This window comes from Pelodiscus sinensis, chromosome 1, assembly GCF_052426305.1.
Source record: "Pelodiscus sinensis isolate ZL-2025 chromosome 1, ASM5242630v1, whole genome shotgun sequence".
Lineage (NCBI taxonomy): Eukaryota > Metazoa > Chordata > Testudines > Trionychidae > Pelodiscus > Pelodiscus sinensis.
This window is the reverse complement of record NC_143052.1, coordinates 145,339,423-145,362,930: the sequence shown is the minus strand read 5'-3', so window position 1 is coordinate 145,362,930 and position 23,508 is coordinate 145,339,423. Positions and strand designations below refer to the sequence as shown.

Below are 23,508 nucleotides of genomic sequence, written 5' to 3'. Positions count from 1 at the left end.
CTTGGTTAAAACCTCAACTGCTTGCATAGCCTTTTTTTTTTTTTTTTTTTTTTTTTGTCTTAGGAAATGTGTATCCTTTCAAAACATTCCTAAGTAGGAGAGGTATGGAATGCTATAAAACAATTTATCATAATTTCCTTAGTGACTCTAGAATGCTCATTTACTCAGGTGCATAAACACAGCTCTCCACGATAAGCTCTCTGGGGCAGAGACCATCTTTGTTTCTGTGTTTATACATCTCCTCTGTTATGGCTGCTACACACAAATAAGTGGGCTTAGATGTTATTTCTAGATGTGTAGTCCCTAATCAAAGCGTTAGCTATTCCAGGAATAACTAGTTCTCCATATCGTACTTTCATCCTGGCATTGCCCTTTTCTGATGGCATAGTGAGTTAGCATACGTGCCTTGCTGTGGAAAGTGGTCAGGTCCCGCATCAAGCATGAAATACTTGTGCGTGTATTGTACTTGTAAGTAAGTTATTAAGCCATTAAGATTTGCAATGCACAGTGGCCCCTTTCTCTCATCTGACTATTTTTGTTGTCACTGCCAACAAACTGTGTGTTTTCACCAGGGGATAGCTATGAGTATGTCTGCACTGCAAAGAAAAACTCACGGCCTGTTGCCTGGGACAAGTGACTTGGGCTCATGCAGGACTAAAAATAGCAGTGTGGATGTCTGGGCTCAAGCTGGAATCCAGGAGCTGAGAGGCAGTGAGGGTCTAGCTCGGGAAGGAATGCCCGCACTGCTATTTTTAGCTCCACAGCCCACGTCCTATGAGCCTGAGTCAATTGACCTGGACTCTGATGAGAGTTGGCGCCGGGAGGTTTTCTTTGCAGTGTAGCCAGCCCACTGTAGCTGAGGTCAACAGTATCCCCCTTCTCGCCTCTCTGCTCCAACTAACCATGTCACGGCTGGCGATGGATCACCGAGCCCTAGGCCATGGGGCTCCAGGCCTCCCCAACAAGGGGAAGGGCCTTGGGTGAAAGGGACAGGGCTAGGGGCTAGCCACCCCAGCCAGCTCTCAGTGCCTCTAGGACTGCACCACCTGGACCACACTGCACAGGAGTTTGACAGCTATTTAAAGCGCCCTGGGCTCTGGCAGCTGCTGGTAGCAGCTGAGGTAGCCCAGAGGCCTGGCACCTTTTAACTCACCGGACCCCAGGGCAACTGCTGACTTTGCCCTCACTGCCAGCTACCTGGGACCTTTCCAACTACCCCAGAGTAAAACTACAATGTCCCGTCACCATTCGAGTTTTGCAGCAGGATAGCTAGTCATCTTTTTTTGGGGGGGGAGGGGTGAAAACACAGCTTAACTGCCCATAAAGTGCCTCTATTCTTTGAGCTTTCCCTAGATTTAATTCTCACGGAGTCACAGACTCTGCCACTCTTTTTATAAACACAGGGAAAACCACTGCAGGGCCAGGGTCACTGCTTTACCTGCTGGTTTTGATAGGCTGTCACTGTGGTGAAGACAGTTTCAGGGAAGTTGAAGGTTTTCACTCCATCGCCCGCGGGGACCGGTTTTGTGGGAGAGAGATCACTGCTGAAGTCCTTGCGGATCACATGGACTCGAGGCTGGTACTTGTGCATTGAATGTAGGATTATCTTTAAAGAAAGAAGAGAGGGGAGAATGATTTGCCTTCGAGGCCCCTGTGCGAGGCCCATAACTTCTCCATGGGGGTGGAGGCAGGCTAACGAGTTCCAAGCCTTAGCCTGTTGTGATACAACTGCGCAGTCTTTACCCTGGACTGACAACTGAGTGAGATTCTGTGGTGAGGGTAGAGCTGCAGCCACCCCAGCAAAACTGAGTTCCTATCCGAAGGGAGCCCTGGGACTGGGGGGACAAGGGTTTATACGTCAGTGAGGTGAGGCAGTGTCCCCGGGGGAATGCAAGGGGGTGGGCAAGATGCGTTTAGCTGTCTGACTTACATGGCCTTGATCGTCAAGCTCGTTGTTGGTCAGTTTGAGTTTGTCAAAACTGACAACCTGCCTCATCCACGTGTCCCCAGAAGCCAGCGAGTCGGGATGGATGTAGACCCTGGGAGGCACCGGAGAGTCAGCATTGCCTGCCACCATCCACTTGGAGCTGTGATACACGTACCTGGGAGGGAAGGGTAAGTCTTTACCGCTAAGGAGCCCAAGACCCCGCGAAGAAGGAACAGTGCCAGGGCTCCCCTGCCCTGCCGCCCAGCCATGCACATGTCAAGGCCTCGTGGACAGATGGGGGAACGTGCTTTACTGCAACCTTTCACCTTGCAAACGCAAACCAGACAATCCAACTGGCCGAGTGGCCGAGAGAGGCCTTATTAAAACCACCTTCCCAGTTGCTCTCAGCTCTAGAGCTCTGCCATATGTGCTGTCCTGGCTTCTTAACCCTCTCTGTGCTGGACTACGAGTCTGCGAAAACACAGCTGAACACTTCCTTATTGCTAGAAGACAGACTGGGGAGTGCTTCTCCCACTGGGCTGCTCAGCACATACAGTCGGGGTGGACTGATCTGACGCAAAATGATTTGAATCACTGGTTTTAATCATGTTTTAAATCAGTGAGCAGGAGATCTTGATTTAAATCATCTCCCTCAGTCTTGTTTTACATTTATACTTTTATATTCTTTTCCTAAAGAAAAGATGATTCCCACTGGCTGGTATCCATTAGAACATGTTGAGAGGCAACTAAATATAGCCTTTACACTAAATTGCACACCTGTTTTTGCTGCCAGAGCATGCAGAGAATCTGCAGGCATTTATTTAAGCAATTATATTGCTTCACATATGTTTATTTGGATTCTTATTGACTAGATGGTGATAATTTTTTCAGCTTGTGCTTTGTATCAAACTGTGTTTGGATGGAACTTCAAATGCCCCAGAGGCTCAGTGACTTGTCACCTGCTACTCAACCCTAAACACAGATCTGCAAATGGAGCGCAGTCCTGACCTGCAGCACTCCCTGCTGTTTCAGTCACAGGTTGCCCATATCGAGGCTGTCTTGGGGCGCGATCGCTCATCTAGGCTAATTGTGAAATGCACATGGACCAACAGAGACTAAAGAGAGGAACACTGTGTATTATTTGAATCAGAAAGCAGGGTTTGAATCCTGGTCTCTAGAAATGCAAGGGAGGGAATGTATCGATCCCCTGACTCATTGAAACCCTCCATATAATCAACCAGATGTTCACATGTGGTAAATCAGCATAGCGCTAATGATGTCAATGAGACAACACCAATGTACAGTAGATGGGGATCTGACCCAATCTCTCTCTCTGATCCAGGCATACACCTTTACACTTGTCTATACGCATGAATGTTTTTCCCAGGCTCTTATACTGTTGAACTCTGAGTCAAGATCTCATGGTGCTCCTCATTCTGCCCTTGAAAGTCTTACCTGTATCTCTTGTTATCCACAGGCACAATGTCCATGGCTATGTAATACTGCTGGTGAGGGTCTAAGCCTGTAATTTTCACTCTCATGGCTGGAAACATTCTCCTAGAAAAGTAAAAGTAGAAATGAAGAAGGAAACGAATTATTAGAAAAGCGAGGGAGTCTCGTCATGATCTTGTGTGACACCAAGAGTAACCATACGAATATCACCACACGAAGACTGTAATTCATGTCCTTCCTGTAGGACTGACTGATAGATGAATATATGACATCAGCTTAGGGTGGGTGCTAAAGTTGTTGCCTTGGTAGGTTGCCAGCCGCTTTCTTCTGTTTTAGTTTCCTGCTGCATAGTTTTTCCGTAGCTACTTCAGAGTTAAATGTCTTTAACTCAGCAAGCTTGATAGATATTGGCACTCAAATTTTTTGTCCTTTTGCTCATGAGTCTTTGAACTGGTAATGCTACTAAAGTATTGTGAGCCATGCATCAATAGTCCCAAATGACTAAATCTGGATCCCCTGAATCCACCAAGCCTGTTTTCATCAAGTTATTTGCTTGTACTGATGTTTGATTGACATGATATAACAAAAAGACATGAGTCCCTCATGAATTGTGAGCAATTGCTAACTCAACTAGAATCTCATGGCAAGAAGATTGTGATTTACAACTGGTTATTACGTTGCTTTGCAATGTATTGCCTGATAACTTACAAAAAATATTGGTCCACTAAGAAGAGGCAATCTTTCTAATTCAAACAGTTCTGGCAATGAGGAATTTCCTGTCATTTCAGCGATTGCTTTGCATTCTGTTCCCAATACGAACTACACATTTCTCACTTGCATACTTTACCTTCAATGATGACATTCCTACCTGGCCAGAGACAGAGGCCAGAGGCTCTCTTCTGACAGCCGGGCACTGTGGATTATACCTATTATTTCTCATGCTGTCAGAATGTTATGACACCAAGCCCTGTAAAGAATCCAGTGATAGGAAGCAATTTTATCTGTATCGCTCCAGAAAAATGGTTATGCTTGAGGACGCCTGGGCTTTTTCTGGCAACTGTTCATGAAGCACTACCCTCTCTAGCCATTGTAAAGCTGAGGTTTTTTGTGTTTCTTCGTTGAGCAAGTTTAGTCCTGGAAACCAGGGTAGTACTTGAGTCATATTTACAGCCAATTCCCCTTCCTAAAGTTCCTTGCTTTCCTATTTTTAGGCACTCTTAAAAGCATATCTCGTATGTGAATTTGCTTTATTGGACCTATATTTCATATTTAATGAGAACGTATGCCATTTCATAATCGTTCTCTGAAGTCTTGGTAGTGCTTTGCACAATGGTTTTTGTAATATAAATTCCAATGACTTATGGTCTGTTTCTGTCTTGATTGATTTCTACACATAAACATACTCCTGAAAATGTTCAAACACCAAAAATCAATTGCAAGCATTTCTTTCTCAGTCTGAGCACACTGGCCATAGCTCTGAAGTGAATGGGAAACATGAGCCACGAGACAAGTGTCCTGCAGATGAACCGTCTCCAGGCTCTGTAAGCTTGCATTGCCTGAGATTGTAGGCTCTTTTTTTAACTCAAGATATTTCAGTAATGGGGCTTATGAGGCAGCATTTTTCATTTCCAAGAGCTTTTCTCTTCCCAGTCATCCCATTGTCATCCATTGACAACATGTTAAGTGAACCAGTGTAAGACTGGTGTAAAGGAGCACTCAAAAGGATCAAACTCCAACTAGTAATTATAATACTGTTTTCTCTATTAGGGTGTGTCTAAACTACATGGCTCCGTCGACGGAGCCATGTAGATTAGGCAGGATGGCAAAGGGAAATGAAGCTGCAATTTAAATAATCGCCATGACATTTAAATCAAAATTGCCGCCGTGCTGTGCCGATCAGCTGATTGACGGCACAGCACGAGAGTCTAGACGGGGATCTGCCGACCTCATCCCTTGAGAGACTATTGTGAAGTCTAGTAGATCTTTCATACAAGATTTCTTTTCGGCAGAGAAGAGCAACATGCTCAAGAAAAATATATTTACATCCTTTTCTCCCTCTGTTTATCCTTAACATTGATTTGAACTTCATTTGAAGCTTGGAATATGTCTACTCTTCAATCAAAGGTATGACCGCCGCATGTGTAGACATACCCAAACTAACTTTGACTTAGCTAATGAAACAGCAGCAGTGATGCTGACATAAGGGGGAGGTGACATATGCTAGCAAGTTACATACACATTCAGGGTCCCAGGCAGTTTTCTATAGATAGTGCTGCTGCTGCCCATATATCACGGAGCAGCATTCACTGCCAAGGCACCTCCTGCCAGTAGCACTGGGAATTACACATTTGCAGGGCAACTCCCTCTGGCTGGTGTCTCTCCATGTCCTCACTCTACGTTCCAACTCTGGACCCGCATCTCTCCCAGACTGTGGTGTCCTCTTCAGGACACTGTCCTCTGGCAGTGTCCACTCCAGTGTCTCTTGACACCCCCCCCCTTCCAGGGAGAGATGTTTATCAATCACTGCACTCTGGGGTCCTCCCCTCCCAGGGACCCCCCAATTCTCCCTACACCCACCTTACCTCAATGACCCACTGCCAGGCTTCATCACTGCAGTCTGAAATGGCCACTCATCATTGGTAAGGGGGTGTGAGCCTGCTGCCTTTGCCTACCCAGGCTGCCTCCCTGCAGCACTAGTACTCTCAGGCCTTGCTTCAGGCCCTGCAGCCTGGGAGTGAGGTCAGGCCAGAGCTGCCCAGTTCTGCCTGCCTTTCCCCAGCCCTGCTCCATCTTGGAAAGCCTCTAAGCTTCCTTAGCAGCCAGGTCCTTCCTGCTCCACAGCTAGAGAAAGTTTCAGTCTCTCCCTCCCAGAGTCCTTATTTATACAGCCCCAGCTGGGCCTTAATTGGCTGTATCTGCCTCAACTGTGGTCTTTGCTCTCAACCCTCCCCCAGGGCTGGGTTTTACCCCTAAAGGGCCAGTGCAGGGCAGCTGCCCCATCACACCATGCTGCTGTGACTTCCCTGCTATTGTTATTTATGCAAGCTACCTCAGGTATGTCTACATGTGCCACAGTCACACCTCTGACTGCAATGGACACATACTCAAAGAAGTTGGGTCAAAGTACCAGAGAGATTGTTACAGCAACACAGTACATCCTCCTAATAAGTCCTCCTAGCAGATGCTATGCCCTAACACACACACACACATACACTTTTCTAACTTTTCAGCAAATTATCATCCAGCCATCCAGACCTGGGGCCTGACCAGGCAATCAGCCTTTTCTCTAGCTCTCCGACATCGAGCAAGTTCTATCCAATGTCCAACATGTTCCATAGGGACTTGCCACCCCATCTGGTATACAGAGGCTCTGTGGTAGGGATGTGGGAGATGGCGAGGCATTCTACTCTTTCCCAGCCTGTTCATGTTTTCCAGTTGAACAGAGGGTGGAGGAGGAGGAAGTGTCAGTTCACAATCTCTGTGAGGTGCTCCTGTGCCTATTTACAACGGAGATAATTTAAGTCTTGATAAGGTGTTTAAGACAGGAAATGAAGAAGAATACTGCCTGCAGGGACATTTTATTCATATTTTAATATTTGCTGCTAAATATCTCAGACAAGGTGTGTCAATATGAGAAATTGGTGGAAAATTGGGGGTGGGAGGATCCAAGGAAAATATTGACAAATACAAAGATTTTCCACAGAACATTGATTTTTAATGAGAAAATCTGAAAACTGAAGACTTTCTGTCGATAACTGAAAGCTTCCTTTGAGAAAACTGAAAAAATATATTTCATGTTGGGTCACGTTGGCCCAAATCTAATCATTTCAGGCTGGGGAAATGTCTTCCTTCAGGACAGTCTAAAATTAACCTTGGTCCACCTCTGCTGCCAGAGCACTTCATGTTCAGAAGCCTCATGTCCCTGTTCTCTCCCATGATGAATCACAGCCTCCCCTCTTGCTGACCCATCACAGTAGTCAATGGAGTCACATGACTGTGGTGCATCATGGGAGATGTAGCCCATCTTGGGAGCCAAACCCACAGAGCAGAAGGATGATATGTAACACCTGAAATACAACTTCCATGAGACCTTTGGCAGTTGCAGGGGATGCAGTTTAATGTCACACCAAGTTCAGATGAAATGTTACAACCAGAAATATTGAAAAGTTTTCAATCACAAATGTTTTTGATCATTCCAATCACAAGAGTTGGTTTTCAGCCAACAGCTTTTGGCTGAAATTTTCATCAAAAATAGCGTTTCAGTACAATTGAAATTTTCCAATTTCTAGAGGAAAGAAAAACTGAAATATTTTATTTTGGATTAATTTGACCCAAATCTAAACATTTCAGTTTGTTGAACTGTTCATTAAACTGTATTTTCTTTGCTGTCACATTGCCCTCTGGGAATTTTAGTTCAGGTGCCTCATGCCCCCATAGTCTCCTGTAGGCCAGTATCATTGGTTGGACTAAATCTCCCATGATGCAATGCAGTACTCCTCTGACTGACCCACTTGGTGCTTCATGGAAAACATAATTACAGGTGCATTATGGGAGGTGTAATCCAGCCAGGCCCATAGAAAAGAAGGGAGGCCTGAGACAGTTTAGATGGGTGAATATATGTTTTATTTCACTCAAAAATGTCACAAAACATTCTGTCATCAAAGTTTGATGGACTTTTCAGTCCATGTAAAATTTCAGTATTTCAACTTTTCATCCACAATTGGGATGAAAATAAGTATTGATATATCAGAAATTCCTATGTGACACTCCTGACAATGGCCGTGGAGACACATGGAGCTGACATTTTCTCATATAAATCAAAGTATGGATCCCGATATGCACATACACAAGGGATAAAATAGGATGTGAACCCCTGGTACCAATGCTATTGTCCTCTCTTGTTCCTCATACTCCATGGAAATGGGTTTTAAGCTCTAGGAGACCAAAGAACTGTAATTTATCTCTCAAGGTTTCTCAAGCTGGAAGCATCAGGACACTGGTTAAATCCCAAAAGAGATTTCATCTTACAAATACCTGTTTCTTCAACAGGCTAGTTAAAGGCCTCCTGCAAACAACCGCAGAAAGAAATTATGCCATAATCCCAGCCACTGCACAGTTTTTTGAGATCTATATTATGCAAGAGCAAGCATTTATTATTAAGGTATTTCTGTTACCTCTCCTCTTCTATTTGTGATAGGAGGACATGTCTGAAAGAATGACAACACAAACAGTACTGGCAATCCTCTAATGATGAGGGAACCTCAATTTAATGATGAGAGAACCTCAAAAGGTCCCAAAAGTCAGTTTGGTTCTGATAAGCTTTTAACAGATGGATATTTCTCAACTTTCCCCAAGCTAACTGATCCTCCTGGAGCCACAAAGCAGAGATAAATGTCCCACAAGAACAGCCTAAAAGGATAGTCCAGCCAGACTCAGAAGACATAAAGATGAAATAAAATTATAAATAATGAGAAACCTCTTAATTGTTTTCCTCGACTCTTCAGAAAGATTCGATGTGCATTTGTTTGGAAAAGGGGAAAAGTTGTTCATATATTAGTCAAACTGGCTCACTCCTCCTTTATCATTTCTCTGTCCGTGGTGCTGATTTGTTTTTTAACGAATTTAATTGGCATGAAAACATGAATAGTAGGAAACATACAGCATTAAATGAATGCACACTGAGCTGGCACAAACCAGAGATAATCCCAGTTCCAAGGGGAATTAACAGAGTTAGCCCCATGGAGTGATATGAGATCTTTAAAGAACATGAATGGCCCAGGTGTCAGTTGTACATCTCATCTGAAACACAGCAGCATGGCCATTTTCTCAGTATACCCTCAGGCTATGTCTACACTACAAGATTTTTGCACAAAAACAGCTGTTTTTGCGCAAAAACCAGCAGAGCATCACACCTCAAGCACGTTTTTGCACAAAAATAATACAGTAAATTGATGGGACAGAGAGCTTTTGCCGGTAGAGTTATTCCTCTCCCTATGCGGAATAACTCCTTTTTGTGCTACAGCTCTTGTGCAAAAAGGCAGGTGTGGACTTTCTGCAGGCGGTTCTTACACAAAAAGAGCCTACCAAAAAAAGCACAGGTGCTCTGATGGCGATTCGAGCTTTCTTGCGCAAGAGTGTCCATGTAGTGTGGATGCTGTCTTGTGCAAAAGCACATCACTTTTGCAACGCACTTTGAAGTCTGGACGCGCTTTTGTGCAAGAAATTTTTGCAGAAGATCTCTTCCACAAAAGGCTTCTTGCGCAAAAACCCTGCAGTGTGGTCAAAGCCTCAGGGAGAAGGCCAGCACCAAACACATCTTGATCTTGCAGTCCATAAATTGCCTTCAAAGGCCTCCTCTCCCAACCTGGCTCAGCCCTGTTTAACTTGCGAGATCTGACAAAGTTCCAGAATAAGGAGGCACACCCACATCACTGTGACAACTGTTTGCTTCTTCTAATCCGTTCATTTATTCATTCTTCTTTAAAGGAGGAAAGCAAGTTTAAAGCCCAGCCATTACCATATAAAAAGTGCAGTCCCTTTCTGTTTGTCTGTCTGTTTTTACTGGGCAACAAACCAGGAGTTTCTTACCTGCCTGCTTTAGTGATGATCATCTCTGTCCCTATGTCATGGAACCTTTTCCAGAGGTCAGCACACTGCAGCTCTACCTGGATCTCCTCCATGGATGAGGGTGGCGGAGGCTGGGGACCTGAGCCACTGGAGGTGAGGTCAGAATGGGAGCCAAATGAGCAGGATGTTCTCTCAGCCAACACCTCTGTGTCTGACCCCGTGCTCTGCTCTGAATCTGCAAAGTAAATACACCAGGTAAGATGCCTCTACTGTGCCAGAGGGGGAAGGAAGGAAAAGAACCACGAGCGGGAACTTCAGGAGAGTGGTGCAACAGCCTTTTATTATATCTTTTTATAGTTGGGTCTGATTTATGACCTGATCTCTGGCTTTGCGTTTCTGACAGCTAGCATTTTAGTAACATTTTAGAAACAGCCGGATAAAATTGCCCACAACATAAAATGTAAAATATCACCATGATGCCGAGAATGAAGCACAAAGTATAGATTAAAAATAGAAAGGAAAAAATAATGCAACCCACAGATAGATGGGCTCACTGGAAAACTATGTTCCATTTAACTGCACATCCTCCCACACTTCTATTGCAGAGTTAGCTATTTTTAAACAAAGTACTTTTTTCTTTTTAATATCCTTGTCATCAAAAATAAGGAAAGGGTTTTGTTTTTATTTTTTTGGCAGAACCACTTTGGAAATGTGTTTTATTTGTTCCTATAAGTTCCAGGACTATGACATTTCCTGGGAAAACAACCGTGCAGCCTTTGGTGAGGAGAACGCTATCAACTACCAAAGGAAAAGGAAGAAGGATGGCGACCATATGGATCCGTTACTGAGGAAAGCAATTGAAGCAAATGGCATAAAGGATTTCAAGGAACTCCTAGATCTCTTTGTGGACAAAGGAGTAAAGGGTCTAGTTGGGGCGGGGGAGAAGCTGGGCTGGAGATTAACCAAAAGAAAAGCTGGCATTTTGAGGCAGATGTTTATATTGGAAATACGTTTTGTACTAACATGCAGAAGCACAGTAATCAGTATTGTACTAGACTAGTTGGATACTTTAAAGTTCTGTTTAATAGTTGTGAGTCTTTGCACCAATAGCCATACCATCTTTCCACTGAAAGAAATTCATAACATATTGTATAAATAGAGATTGCCTTACAGGCAGGTTTTATGACAAAGTACTTACTAGTGTTAAATAATCAAATGCAATTGAAAGATAACATTAATAAATGTATACAGAGACTTTCATATCAAAGGCGTCCACAGAGCTGTGCAAATTTACAAAATTGATATACATTAGACAGGGATGACCTCACCAACCACTTAAATGCAGCCATGTCCATGTGGGAATAAGACAACTGTTTAACAGTGCACAGAAATATTACATACTGTTTAAGACAGGAAATGAAGAAGAATACTGCCCACAGGGGACATTTAGGGAGGGCTAGCACATGGGCTAACGTCGCTTTCATTGCTCAAAAGTGCGGTGGAATCTTTAATAATCACAAGTGGTCAGAATCTCAGATTTACAGTTTGCCAGCATATTTACAGATTGTACTGATTTCCAGTTAGCAGCAGATTATACCTGAATGGTAAAAGCACTGGTCCGGTAAAGACTCTGAGAGAAAAGTGCCACCTACTAAACCACCAACACCACTTCTTAAAGCAGCGGTTTCCAACCACTGGTGTGTGGACCAGTGGCAGGCCATGAACCGCTGCTTGCCGGGTTGCGGCACACTGCCAGGCTATGCCCCCAGCTGCTAATTGAGCCCTGCCTGCTGAGGAGCAAAGTTCCCTGTAAGAGGGGCACGCCTGCATGCACACAAAAAATTCTCTGCCTGACCACTTCCCCACGCAGTAACACGATGAGTAGCGCAGCAGGCGGCTGCCCCAGTGTGCTGCAGCTGGAGTCAGGGCTGTGGTGAGGCTATCCCTACTGGAGCAGCTTCACTGTGGCCCTGGTTCCAGCTCCAGTGGCAGCTGTGTGAAGAGTGGCTGCTCTGGCAGCCGGCGCCACATGAAGGATGGCTGCTCCAGTGACCAGGGCTGCATGAAGGATGGCTGTTCCAGTGGCTGGGGCTGCGTGGAGGGGAAGCTTCCAGGTGCCCCCAGGCCAGTCTCCCACCCTACTTCTCATGCAGGCGGAGAGACTGAGGAACCAGCCGCTCTGCGAGCCCGCTCTCCTCCTGCCTCAGCTGGTGCAGATGTCTGACTCCCTCCTCCCTCCCCTTGGCCTCCAGTGGCTCCCAACCCATCCAGCACGCACACACAGGGACTTGCCACCGCCCGGCCATGCTGAGCCCTGGGGGCTGGCTCGGGGACCCCCGGCAGGGCAGCCGGGGCTGAACAGGGGCTGCCACTACCCAGGCAACTGGGGTGGGGTGAGAGGACAAGGCAGGAGAAACCTTCCAAGCCAGAGTCAACGCCCCACTGCTTTCAACCCAGCCTCTCCCCAGCTTGGTCCCCTCTTTCACTCGCACTCCTCACCCCCTTCTTCCCTCTTCCTTCCCTTCTCCATCTTCCCCTGGTTCCCTTATTGTGTGCGTACAGCTGCAGTGTAAAATAACCTGTGACCGCTTAACATTAATTGCCATAACAAATATGCAAATTTGCAAATGAATGAATTTCTGTGATGAATATGCAAATGCTCCTATACTGGTCTGCCAAAAGTTTTTGAATGAGTTTGCCAGTCCACAGTATAAAAAAGGTTGGGAACCACTGTCCTAAAGCACATACATGTTCCTGAAAACTTTCAACAGTAATGACATGGGCACAAACTGCTTAGTGGGTCATATCTGATGAATTTACAGAATAAGGTGTCAATCACAAACCCTTCGCTTCTGTAACAATCCTGAGTGAACTGAACATTTGTACTAACTCTGAACAATTTTCAGTATAAGTCATCCCTGTGATTTCTCACCTGACAACCTCTGATTTTAAGTAGATGCCTTGAAGTCAACAGCATTTCAGTGAATTGACTGCAATTGTGTGCTACTGAGATCTACCATTTTACACTGATGTAACTCCAGTAACTGTAGAATTACTCCTGTTTGAGAAAGATACACAGAAAAAAAGAATCAGATCCTTTTGTTAATTTGTTGTCCAGGTGCGAATTGTTAGTCCATTAGGCCTCCAGCTGTGGTCGATATCTGATGTGTCAATAACTGACCAACTATGCAATGCGAGGAAAATTAAATCATTCCTTGCCCCTGTGACTATCAACTTTTGTTGCCGTGAAGCATGATTGGTGATTACTCAGGCTACGTCTACACTGCAGTGCTATTTCACGATACTGGAGGTATCCCAAAATAACTATCCCGTGTCTTAACAGTGCACCCATTATTTCAAAATATAATGGGCTTGCTAATCCGAAGTCCCTGTAAACCTCATTCCACAAGGAGTAAGGGACAATTCGGAATGGCATGTTATTTTGAAATTTGGTGCTGTCTATTTTGAAATTGACTCAAAATAAGCTACGCAATTTGCATAGCTCAAATTGCGTAGCTTATTTCAAGCTACAGGCACAGTGTAGATGCACTCTCAGGGTATGTCTACACTACCCTCCTAGTTCGAACTGGGGGGGTAATGTAGTCATACGGAGTTGCAAATGAAGCCCGGGATTTGAATTTCCCGGGCTTCATTTGCATAAAGCCGGCCGGCGCCATTTTTAAATGCCGGCTAGTTCGGACTGCGTGCCGCGCGGCTACACGTGGCATGCAGTCCGAACTAGACGGCATTTAAAAATGGCGCCGGCCGGCTTTATGCAAATGAAGCCCGGGAAATTCAAATCCCGGGCTTCATTTGCAACTCCGTATGACTACATTACCCCCCCTAGTTCGAACTAGGGGGATAGTGTAGACATACCTCCATAGATCAGAGTGTGAGATAGCAAATGCTATTATTCAGGAACATTAGCCTTGGTTGGTTGGTTGGTTGGTTGGTTGGTTGGTTGGTTGGTTGAGAGGTGGGTGGGGAGGTCTTTGTTCTGCAAGCACTGGGACTCCCTTTGCATTTTGCTTCATTTTTGCTGAGCCAAGTCCTCCAATCTGGAGTCCACCATAAAAAAAGGCAAATCCTGTGACATGCTGAGCACCTCCTTTGAGAGCATTCCACTCCTACTGACTTCAAATTGAGCAGAGGGCATTCAGCACCTCAGAGTCAGCTCCAAGGATTGCTCTCCTAGCCTGCATGCTGCAGTACTCCAAAGCCATAGTGTGCTGTCTCTGTGATGCACTGGTATCCTGAGGATCAGGGACTTCACTGTTTATCAGAAAGCCTGAAAATTTCATACTGCATAAAGGGAAATGGCCAACTTGCCCTACTCCTTTTAACCCCCAGCCTCAATACAGGGTTATTCATTGCAGAGACCAGTGGCTGGCAGTAGCATAGCTCATTTTGGCCCATCTACATGTTTGTAGTGGAATCTAGCAGCCTGGTGCACTTTGATCTTCCAGGCTTGGTTCTTCTCTCTTTGAATTCAACAGATTTACTTCTGATTTACACCGGTATAACGGTGGGCGAATGAAGCCCTGTGAGTCTGGCTACAGAGGGCATGGTTCCTGATGCTCTTATCAGAGAAGAAAAGTTTGTGGCCAGAATGAGATACTAATGAAAGGGCTTCCCAGTGAGAGAAGTTTCATATCGGCTTCTTCCATCATCTCCATGGAAACAAGCCAGCAGAGGTCCCTTAAAGAACTGCTTCTTAATCTGCGATTTAGCTGTGGGGAGGTGCAGGACACACTGGCAGTAATTCCATGTGAAAGACAGAACACTAGGGTGACTCATAACACACGAAGACTGGCTACTTGTTGCCATACTGATGGGTTGGGTGGGGGAAATTCATACCATTTGCATTCTTAGCAATAACAGGCCTCTCCTCCTTTCAGGGCAAGAGATAGTCCCTCAGAAAGGACACATCAAACCTGAGCTCTTCCACTGCTGGCATCAATCAGGTTGGCGATGGAGACGTCAATGAGTCTAATCCTTTCATATAGGATCCTTATCCCTTTCACTTAGGGTGAGCTTAGGTCTGCTCTGGAAGGTACTTATTATACTCTTTAATCAAGTCAACCCTCCTTCTGCTTTTTGGCAAACCAAACACACACCTAGGAAGGTTAAGTACATGCAGGGTATGGCAAGTGTTTCTAAGCATCCTTCACAACAGCCAAATGCCATGTTCAAGGCATCAAATACACATGGAAGATAGTTCTATAGCAGTCTGTCATGGAGTACCAGAGTGTTTCACCAGAAAAACTGTGTTTCATTCTAATCTATTATCTGTGCGCTCTCAAACGTCAGGCACATTATAAAAAAATATGCAGTCACAATTGTAATACATTATTTATTAGCAATAGGCATTATATGTGTAACATTAACACCTACAGGCCTCAGACAATATTGGGCCTATTGTGCAAGTCACTGTATAGACACACAGGGTCTGATTTCCTTTTACAAATGCCAGCAGGAAGGAGACTTAAAATAATTTACATCCACTTTAAGATCTTTTACGCAGCCATAGCAAAGCAACGGGGCCTCAGTGTAAATGAGAATCATGTCCATAGTAACAAACAGTCCCTGACTTTATAAGATAAAGCAGACAGACAAAAAGTGGGAGAAAAGTATTATTATCCCATTTCACAGATGGGGACTGAGGCAAAGGCAGATGAAGAGGCTTATCCAAAGTCATCAGTGACAGGGTGGACCAGGCCCCAAAGCCCCCTGCTGGAGGCTTGTGGCCTTGCCATACCCCTTCCCAGAAAAGGAACCATAGAGAAATTCTCTAATGGTGTTGGCGTGTATGTAGGAGGAAGTGGCCAATTAGGGGCCAGGAAGGCCTTATAAAAGGAGCTGCGGGACCAGAGTTAGCTTAGTGCTGCTGGAGATCTCAAGGAGAGACGACTACAGGTGGCTGGCTGGCTGAGGGAGCGGCAGCACCACGGAGAGCTCTGTGTGGGGAGCTATTGTGGACTATATTGAGACTCTGAGGTAAAGCCTTGAGGCGCAAGGTCGAGGGCGCACTCTCCAGGAGGGAAAGTTCTGGAGGCACACGCTGTCCGTGTGGGGAACAGGCTAAAAGGGACACGCACAGGGGGCACCGAGATGGGCCCCTGTTAAAGATGTACCCCGAATGAGGTTGTTTGTGATTCACACCAGGTGTAACTCAGACAGAGGGCTGAGTAGCCGAAAAGCTTTTGGGCAGAAACAGCGCAGGCACACACATTCGGCCAGACAGGGGCACTTGCAGGTTAGTGCCACCCCGTTACAACACCTATGAAATCTATGAGAGTCAGGATTTCAATCCAAAGCTCATGAGCCTTGGTCCAGCACCTTAACCATAAGGATATCCTTCCCCTTCACTAAGTTTTAGAAGTGAGCTTAAATGAGGCTATAGGACTGTTGAAATGCTCTAAAAGTCATAGCTATGTTAATCAATAATACAAAAAGATGGCCAAAAATATGCCCTAAAATGTTTGACAAATGGAGTGGCTATATTTTGCCGTATCAGAAATATGAATAAGAGAATCTAAAAGTGAAAACACAAAATGTAAGCAACAGTGGCTCTAGTTCAAAATGTCAGTCTCCCATCTATGGCACTGCATATTGCCAGGTTCCTCCTTGGTTTATTCCACACAAGACTCAATAAAGAAACATGGATCCTAGAGAGGTAAAAAAATACATGCCTGATTCACTGGTATGTCCCATCTGCATGGCCCTATTCCAGCCATGCAGAGTTGCTGTAAACCTATCTTAACCTGCCAGTTGAATTGGACTTACAGCTCATTTGTATTGGGAGAGCAGTGCAAAGCAGATGGAGCTTACCAGTGTACGTGGCCCTGTACGTTCGTCTCAGAAAGCTAACTCTTGTTTCATCCAGGAATATGAGTATGTATTTTCAGTCTAAAACTTTAAAATACTTCTTTATCTCACAACCTGGCCTCTTCCTCAATAGTGTTGAGGTCCCACCTCATGGTGTGGAGGTAAAGGAGGTTTAAAAAGCCGAAATCTGAAATGGATAAGGACGAAGGAACAAGACAAGCATAAAGAAAATTAGTTAACAGTGCAGAAAAAAAGAAAAAAGCAATAACCATCACTGACTGCAGAACAAAAGAGAGGATATGGGCTTTTATACATATCAAAAGTAGCACTAGGGAGAAAATGGCACATAAATGAAAAAGGAAGGGAGTGTGAAAACAGCGACTTCTTTAATCTGATTGAAATATTCAGCTGTACAAAGTATTTGTTCTACCACCACCCATGTGTCTGTGTGAAAATAAGAAGTATTTTATTGAAAGATAAGGAAAAAGAAAAAATAAGACTATACAGTGAAAACATCATTTGCTGTAGATCGTATTCTTTTAAATAAAATCACACAACAAATATTTAGAGACTGGTCTGAATCAAAATTTTGGATCTCAATAAATGCAAAGTTTTTAAGTGCAGTCAGGAGTTTTAAACTAGATCCAGACTTTATGGCTGGATCTTCCTAACCACAGTCTCTGTGGCAGTTTGTTTCTGGATTCGGCACCTTGCACTTATCTTTACTAGCAAAAGCAATCACTGGTGAAGAAAATAAACATAATTATCTGAGAGCCACAAACTGTCCATTGGAATAATGCTGGAAATGTGTATACTCTGACATTAGGTTAAAATTCTTGAGATTCACCAGTGCCAAACTGAACCTACTGTCCATCAGACAAATTATTTCAACTCAAACAAATCAAAGATTGTCATTTTAAATCTTTATGAATCCCAACTCTCAGAAATGTGGTGGTTTATAAACACCAAACAAGGGCCATTACTTATGTCTCCCTATGACATCCTTTTTTGTTGTGTCTAGAATCCAGAAGCATTAGGGAGTCTGCTACCATAACAAAAAGGTGTCTAATCCTTTCTTGAACCCTGCTAAACTCTTGGCCTCGAAGAGATCATGTGGCAGAGAGTTCCACAATGTAATCACACATGGGGGGGAGTATTTCCTTTTTTAACTTCTAAATGTGTTTAAATAAGGGGTGGACAATAAACCAATGGTAGTTTGCCAGGGTAAGCCCCTGGTGGGTCACCGCTGCTATATTTACCTGCGCCTCTGCAGGTACAGGTGATTGTAGCTCCCATTGGCTGTGGATTACCATTCCAGGCCAATGGGAACTGCAGGAAGAGATGCGCACCAGGACACCACTTCCTGCAGCTCCCACAGACTGGGAATGGTGATGTGCAGTCAAAGGGAAGTGCAGTCACCCAGACCTGCAGAGGCACAGGTTAATATTGTGGTGGAAGCCTACCATGGGTTAACCCTGGGGAACTGTGTCTGGCCACCCCTAGTTTAAATATACCTTTTAGTTAATTGGAAACATCCCTTTCTTCTTGATTTATGACAATAGATTAAAATAAGCATCCTATACTCTTTCCTGTACTCCCTCTCCTATACTCTTTATTTTAGATATCTCTACCATATCCCCTTTTCCTTGTCTCTTTTCCAAACTAACTAGTCCTAGTAAAACCTGTTGGGAAATTCTCACTTGAAATGATTTTCTGGGATAAAAATTAAGTTTCTGTAAAAAAACAAAAGTTTGTGTGAGACGTTTTCAGGAAAGGTGAAATTAAATATTTTGTTCTGGGTCAAGTCAGCCTGAACTGAAATGTTTTGTTTTGATGAACTACCCTCAAAACTTTTCATTTCAAATAAGTTTAACAAAATATTAAACTGCATTTCCCTATCAGCAAAATGCTTTATGGGAGCTGTGGTATGGGCTCCCATTTGTCCCTAAGCACACAGATCCCATAATGCAATGCTCCTGTCTGACTAAGCTGCATGGTGCCTCAGGAAAGATGTAGTCTGATCTGGCTAGAAAGCCTCGTCCAAAGAGGAGTGGGGGGCATTAGACTCCTGATCTTTACAAGTCCTGTGCAGCAATATGCCACAAAGAGAAAATGCAGGTTAGTGACTCGTCACAAACAATGCAAGTCAGTTTAACAAACCAAAACAAAATGTTTCAATTTCAGAAGGTCAAAATTTAATTTATCTCAGAATTGCAAAATGTGCATTTGGGCATTTCTGAATTGATTCTTTTTAAAATTTCCATTCTGTGAACATTTTTAAAATTTTATGCGAACTTATTGAAATGTCAGAATTTCCCATGGGATGAAATTCTCATTTTTTCTCAATTCTAGTTCTGATCCATTTAGTCTTTCTTCAGAGAAAAGCACTTCCATTCCTCAAATCATTTTTGTCATCTGTCTCTGAACCCCCTTTTATTTTAAAAACACTGTGTTCGTAGAGCTGTACTCAATATTTAGGATGAGGGTATATCAGATAGATAGAATTACATTTTCAGTAGTATTTTCTAGTCAACTTAACTTTGCTTTTTTGTTACTTTTCTGTGTACTGAGCAGATACTTTTATTCAACTGTCTATAACCATACTTGGATATTTTTTTTCCTTCGTGGCAAATGTATCACATTCTTCAGCCACTTGTATAGATTAATGCCTTGTATCCCAGTTAATTTCTACTACTGGTGTCTGGCTATATAATAAGGCATCTATGGTTAGATGAGACAGTTCATCAAAAACATCTCTATGAAGTACAGATTTCAAGGTACCCCACAAAACTTTTTTTTAAACAAAGCTTGTGCTACTGTATGAAACAGAACTGCCACAAACTTAAACTTAATTAATATAAATCAGAAGCTAGGAATTATAAAAAAAAAAAAAAAAAAAAAAAAAAAAGATAAATGAAGCAAAAGGATAAATGGAAAAACATATGTCCAGTAGAAATAAGGACAATACAAGTTTTTTAAAATATATTAAGAAAAAAAGTAGCCTTACAATGGCACTGGTCCTTTCTAGAAGGAAATGGCCGAATTATCAATAATAAGGCAGAAAAGGCAGAAGTGTTCAATAAATATTTCTGTTCCATATTTGCAAAAAAGCCAGATGATGTAATCAGACCACCTGATAACAATGATGCTCTTTGCATTCCAATAGTAACTCATGAGGTTGTGAAACAGCAGCTAATAAAGTCACAACATTTTATATCACCAGGTCTGGATAACTTCCATCCAAGAGTTTTATAAGAGCTGACTGGGGAGCTTACTGGACCATTAATATTGCTTTTCAGTAGGTTTTGGAACACAGAAGATGTTCTAGAAGGAGTTCAGACTAGAGGAAAAAATCTTAAAGGTCTGGATAGAGTGAACTACAGGAAAAGATGTTAGAAAAATTATGTCTATAAGCATGTACAGGGGCACAATATTGCCATATTAGATATTGAAAGAGTATAAGCACTAAAGAGGGAAGCTAAGGCTAAAACTTTAAAAAAAATGTGTGCTTAAAGGGAGGCTTCTACATGCATATTTATACAAATAAGTGATCTGATTTTCTAAAACTCTAAGCACCCACCTACCCCTATAAATGTTAATGAAATAACCCCATCATAAAACTGAAGTAACAGACTGGTGAACTGGTATGAGAGAGCATTTTCTTTTTCCTTTCCAGAGAACTTCATTGCTGCACAAATGGTTATTTGTGGCTTGGCTTTCTCTCTCTTGCATTACAACCTATTTTCAGTTCATGTTTCCAAAGTAGAATCTTTACACACTGTGCCAGTCACGATCTCCAACAGCCGTGCACCCACATGCAGTCACGCACAGATTTCATCAATCAGATCCTCCACCGGAGCAATTCGGTTGACTTTGACTCAGCTACCCTGACTCACACCAGCTGAAGATTTGGCCCATCTATAAACACACATACCGTTGTCTGAATACACTATTCATCAAACAGGAGGAGTGCCCATATTCATAGATGGTGTTTTCACATATCCTGGCAATTACAAGCTGAACTAAATGAACCTACAAGCTCCATTCATATTTACAAATTCTCACTGGCACTGCAGAGGTTCATAAACACTTTCCCATCATTGAAGGAAATCTTTGCTCCAGTCCTGACTTACACACACAGAAAAAAACATTCAAATCCTATCTAGAGCCTACTATGTTCTATCCTGCAATCACAGAGTACCTCTGCATGTATTTTATGATGGGTCTGTTTTGGGACCGGCTCTGTTCAATATCTTCATCAACGATTTAGATATTGATATAGAAAGTACGCTTATTAAGTTTGCAGATGATACCAAGCTGGGAGGGGTTGCGACTAATCTGCAGGATAAGGTCATAATTCAAAATTACCTGGACAAATTGGAGAAATGGTCTGAGGTAAATAGGATGAAGTTTAATAAAGACATATGCAAAGTGCTCCACTTAGGAAGGAACAATCAGTTTCATACATACAGAATGGGACGCGACTGTCTGGGAAGGAGTACAGCAGAAAGGGATCTAGGGGTTATAGTGGACCACAAGTTGAATATGAGTCAGCAGTGTGATGCTGTTGCAAAGAAAGCAAACATGATTCTGGGAGGCATTAACAGGTGTGTTGTGATCAAGACACGAGAAGTCATTCTTCCACTCTACTCTGCGCTGGTTAGGCCTCAATTAGAGTATTGTGTTCAGTTCTGGGCACCGCATGTCAAGAAAGATGTGGAGAAATTGGAGAGGGTCCAGAGAAGAGCAACGAGAATGATTAAAGGTCTAGAGAACATGACCTATGAGGGAAGGCTGAAGGAATTAGGTTTGTTTAGTTTAGAAAAGAGAAGATTGAGGGGGGACATGATAGCAGTTTTCAGATATCTAAAAGGGTGTCATAAGGAGGAGGGAGAAAACTTGTTCATCTTGGTCTCTGGGGATAGAACAAGAAGCAATGGGCTTAAACTGCAGCAAGGGAGGTTTAGGTTGGACATTAGGAAAAAGTTCCTAACTGTCAGGATAGTCAAACACTGGAATAAATTGCCCAGGGAGGTTGTGGAATCCCCATCTGTGGAGATATTTAAGAGTAGGTTAGATAAATGTCTATCAGAGATGGTCTAGACAGTATTTGGTCCTGCCATGAGGGCAGGGGACTGGACTCGATGACCTCTCGAGGTCCCTTCCAGTCCTAGTATTCTATGATTCTATGATTCTATTCACAAATCCCCACAGACAATCAAACTTTGCATGTGCCTCTTCAGTCATATCTGAAGTCACATGCACATACATACACCCCCCGAGCCTTCTATTTAGCCTGATTTTCCACGGGTATACCAGCTCTCTGACAACTGGGTGATGCTGGCATAAAATTGATGCTTCTTCGGAGTGAAGAACCAACCCTAAATGTCCCAGACCCGTAGCAGTCGAGATTGAGTAGGAAAGTTTGTGCTTGCATAGCTCCACATCTATGGATGATAGAAACTTCGAAAAACAGTTTTTATGTTATGGCTGTCACCCAACCCTAAACATCAAGGCATGTGTTAAGAAAAGAAGTGGCTTGACTTTCAAAGTTATGAATGTTTAAATCTGGCATATGCTCCAAGGGGCTTAATTCAGAAACTCTGCATTTGTATAACTCCCAAAATACGGACACCAGAAACATCAAACCATCTCATTTTGTAGATCTCACCAAACCTTAAACTGCAACAAGGTTTGTCTGAAAATAATGGGTCTGACCACACTACAGAGTTTATCGTGGCTCAGCTGTGCCAATGTCACTGCATTGCTGTATTGCTGTCTAAAGCGAAGGGAGAGAGTTCTCTTGTCGACTTAATTGCTCCAGCCCCAGTGAGCAGTGGTAGAAGCTCTTCAGACAACACAGTGCTGTCCGCAGTGGTATTTAGGTTGGAGTGTGAGTAAACCACATAACGTACACGGCTCTAAGCTGGAGTGTGTACATAGCCAATCAGTTGGGCAGTGTTAAAGTTATGAAAGTGAAACAATACGAAGGACCTAATATTGTGTCCATTGAAGTCAAAGTATTATATGCGATTGACTTACAGGGTGCTGGCTAGGGCACATTGAGGACCCATGCTATTTCACACACGGGAACAGAAATGTTCTACATACATGGACAACTGTCCATTTTCAAACATTCCTAACTAGGCTATTTCACAACCAATGTTTTTAAACTGTGAAAAGCACATGCTGTACATGGAGAACTATGCTCAAGACAGACATCGAGGTTCTAGTTTAGCTATTTTTGCACCATCATTTCTCCCCAAAAAGTCATTTTACTTATGACAATGAGAAACGTACTTTTGTTCCATAACTCAAAGACATAATAGTGCACAAAGATTTCATAAGCATTCATTTAGGGAGACAGACCAACCATGACAATTTTCAGATAAAAAAGGTAAATGTGTAGGAATTGCATGAGTATTTCAAAACAGTATTATAAGAGGAACACCCTTCCCAACTTAACTATAGCACAGATCCCAATTGGCCCACGATTGCTTACTACAGACAGTACCGCGGAATCTCCCTCCCCATGAGTTTCTGCTCTCGTAGCTAGGTTTTGAGTTTAAAACAAGGTTTCTATCCTTCATAGTTAGGAAAAAAAGTCAGAATGTGAATTGAGAAAACTAGTGTTATGTTTACTTCCTAAGACTACAGACACCCTGCAACATTAGTTCTGAGAGAAATGGATTGTCCCACTTATCTCAGTGGAGAGTTAACTCTGCAATCTAAAG

General features: G+C 43.3%; 1 protein-coding gene across 2 annotated transcripts in view; it reads right to left on the bottom strand.

The window, feature by feature from the left end:
• Positions 1-23,508, bottom strand: part of TBX15 (T-box transcription factor 15) — a 120,947-nt gene that overhangs the window by 32,669 nt on the left and 64,770 nt on the right. Inside the window, exons 1-5 of one of the 2 annotated variants that reach the window (XM_075904815.2) lie at positions 12,879-13,459; positions 9,968-10,181; positions 3,383-3,484; positions 1,931-2,102; positions 1,439-1,606 (exon numbers count right to left, since the gene is read on the bottom strand). In XM_075904815.2, coding sequence (XP_075760930.1) covers positions 1,439-1,606; positions 1,931-2,102; positions 3,383-3,484; positions 9,968-10,059 — 534 coding nt within the window. In that variant the 5' untranslated portion in view covers positions 10,060-10,181; positions 12,879-13,459. Of the gene's footprint in view, positions 1-1,438; positions 1,607-1,930; positions 2,103-3,382; positions 3,485-9,967; positions 10,182-12,878; positions 13,460-23,508 lie in introns of those variants that run through there. The other variant, XM_006132936.5, reaches the window with a different exon arrangement.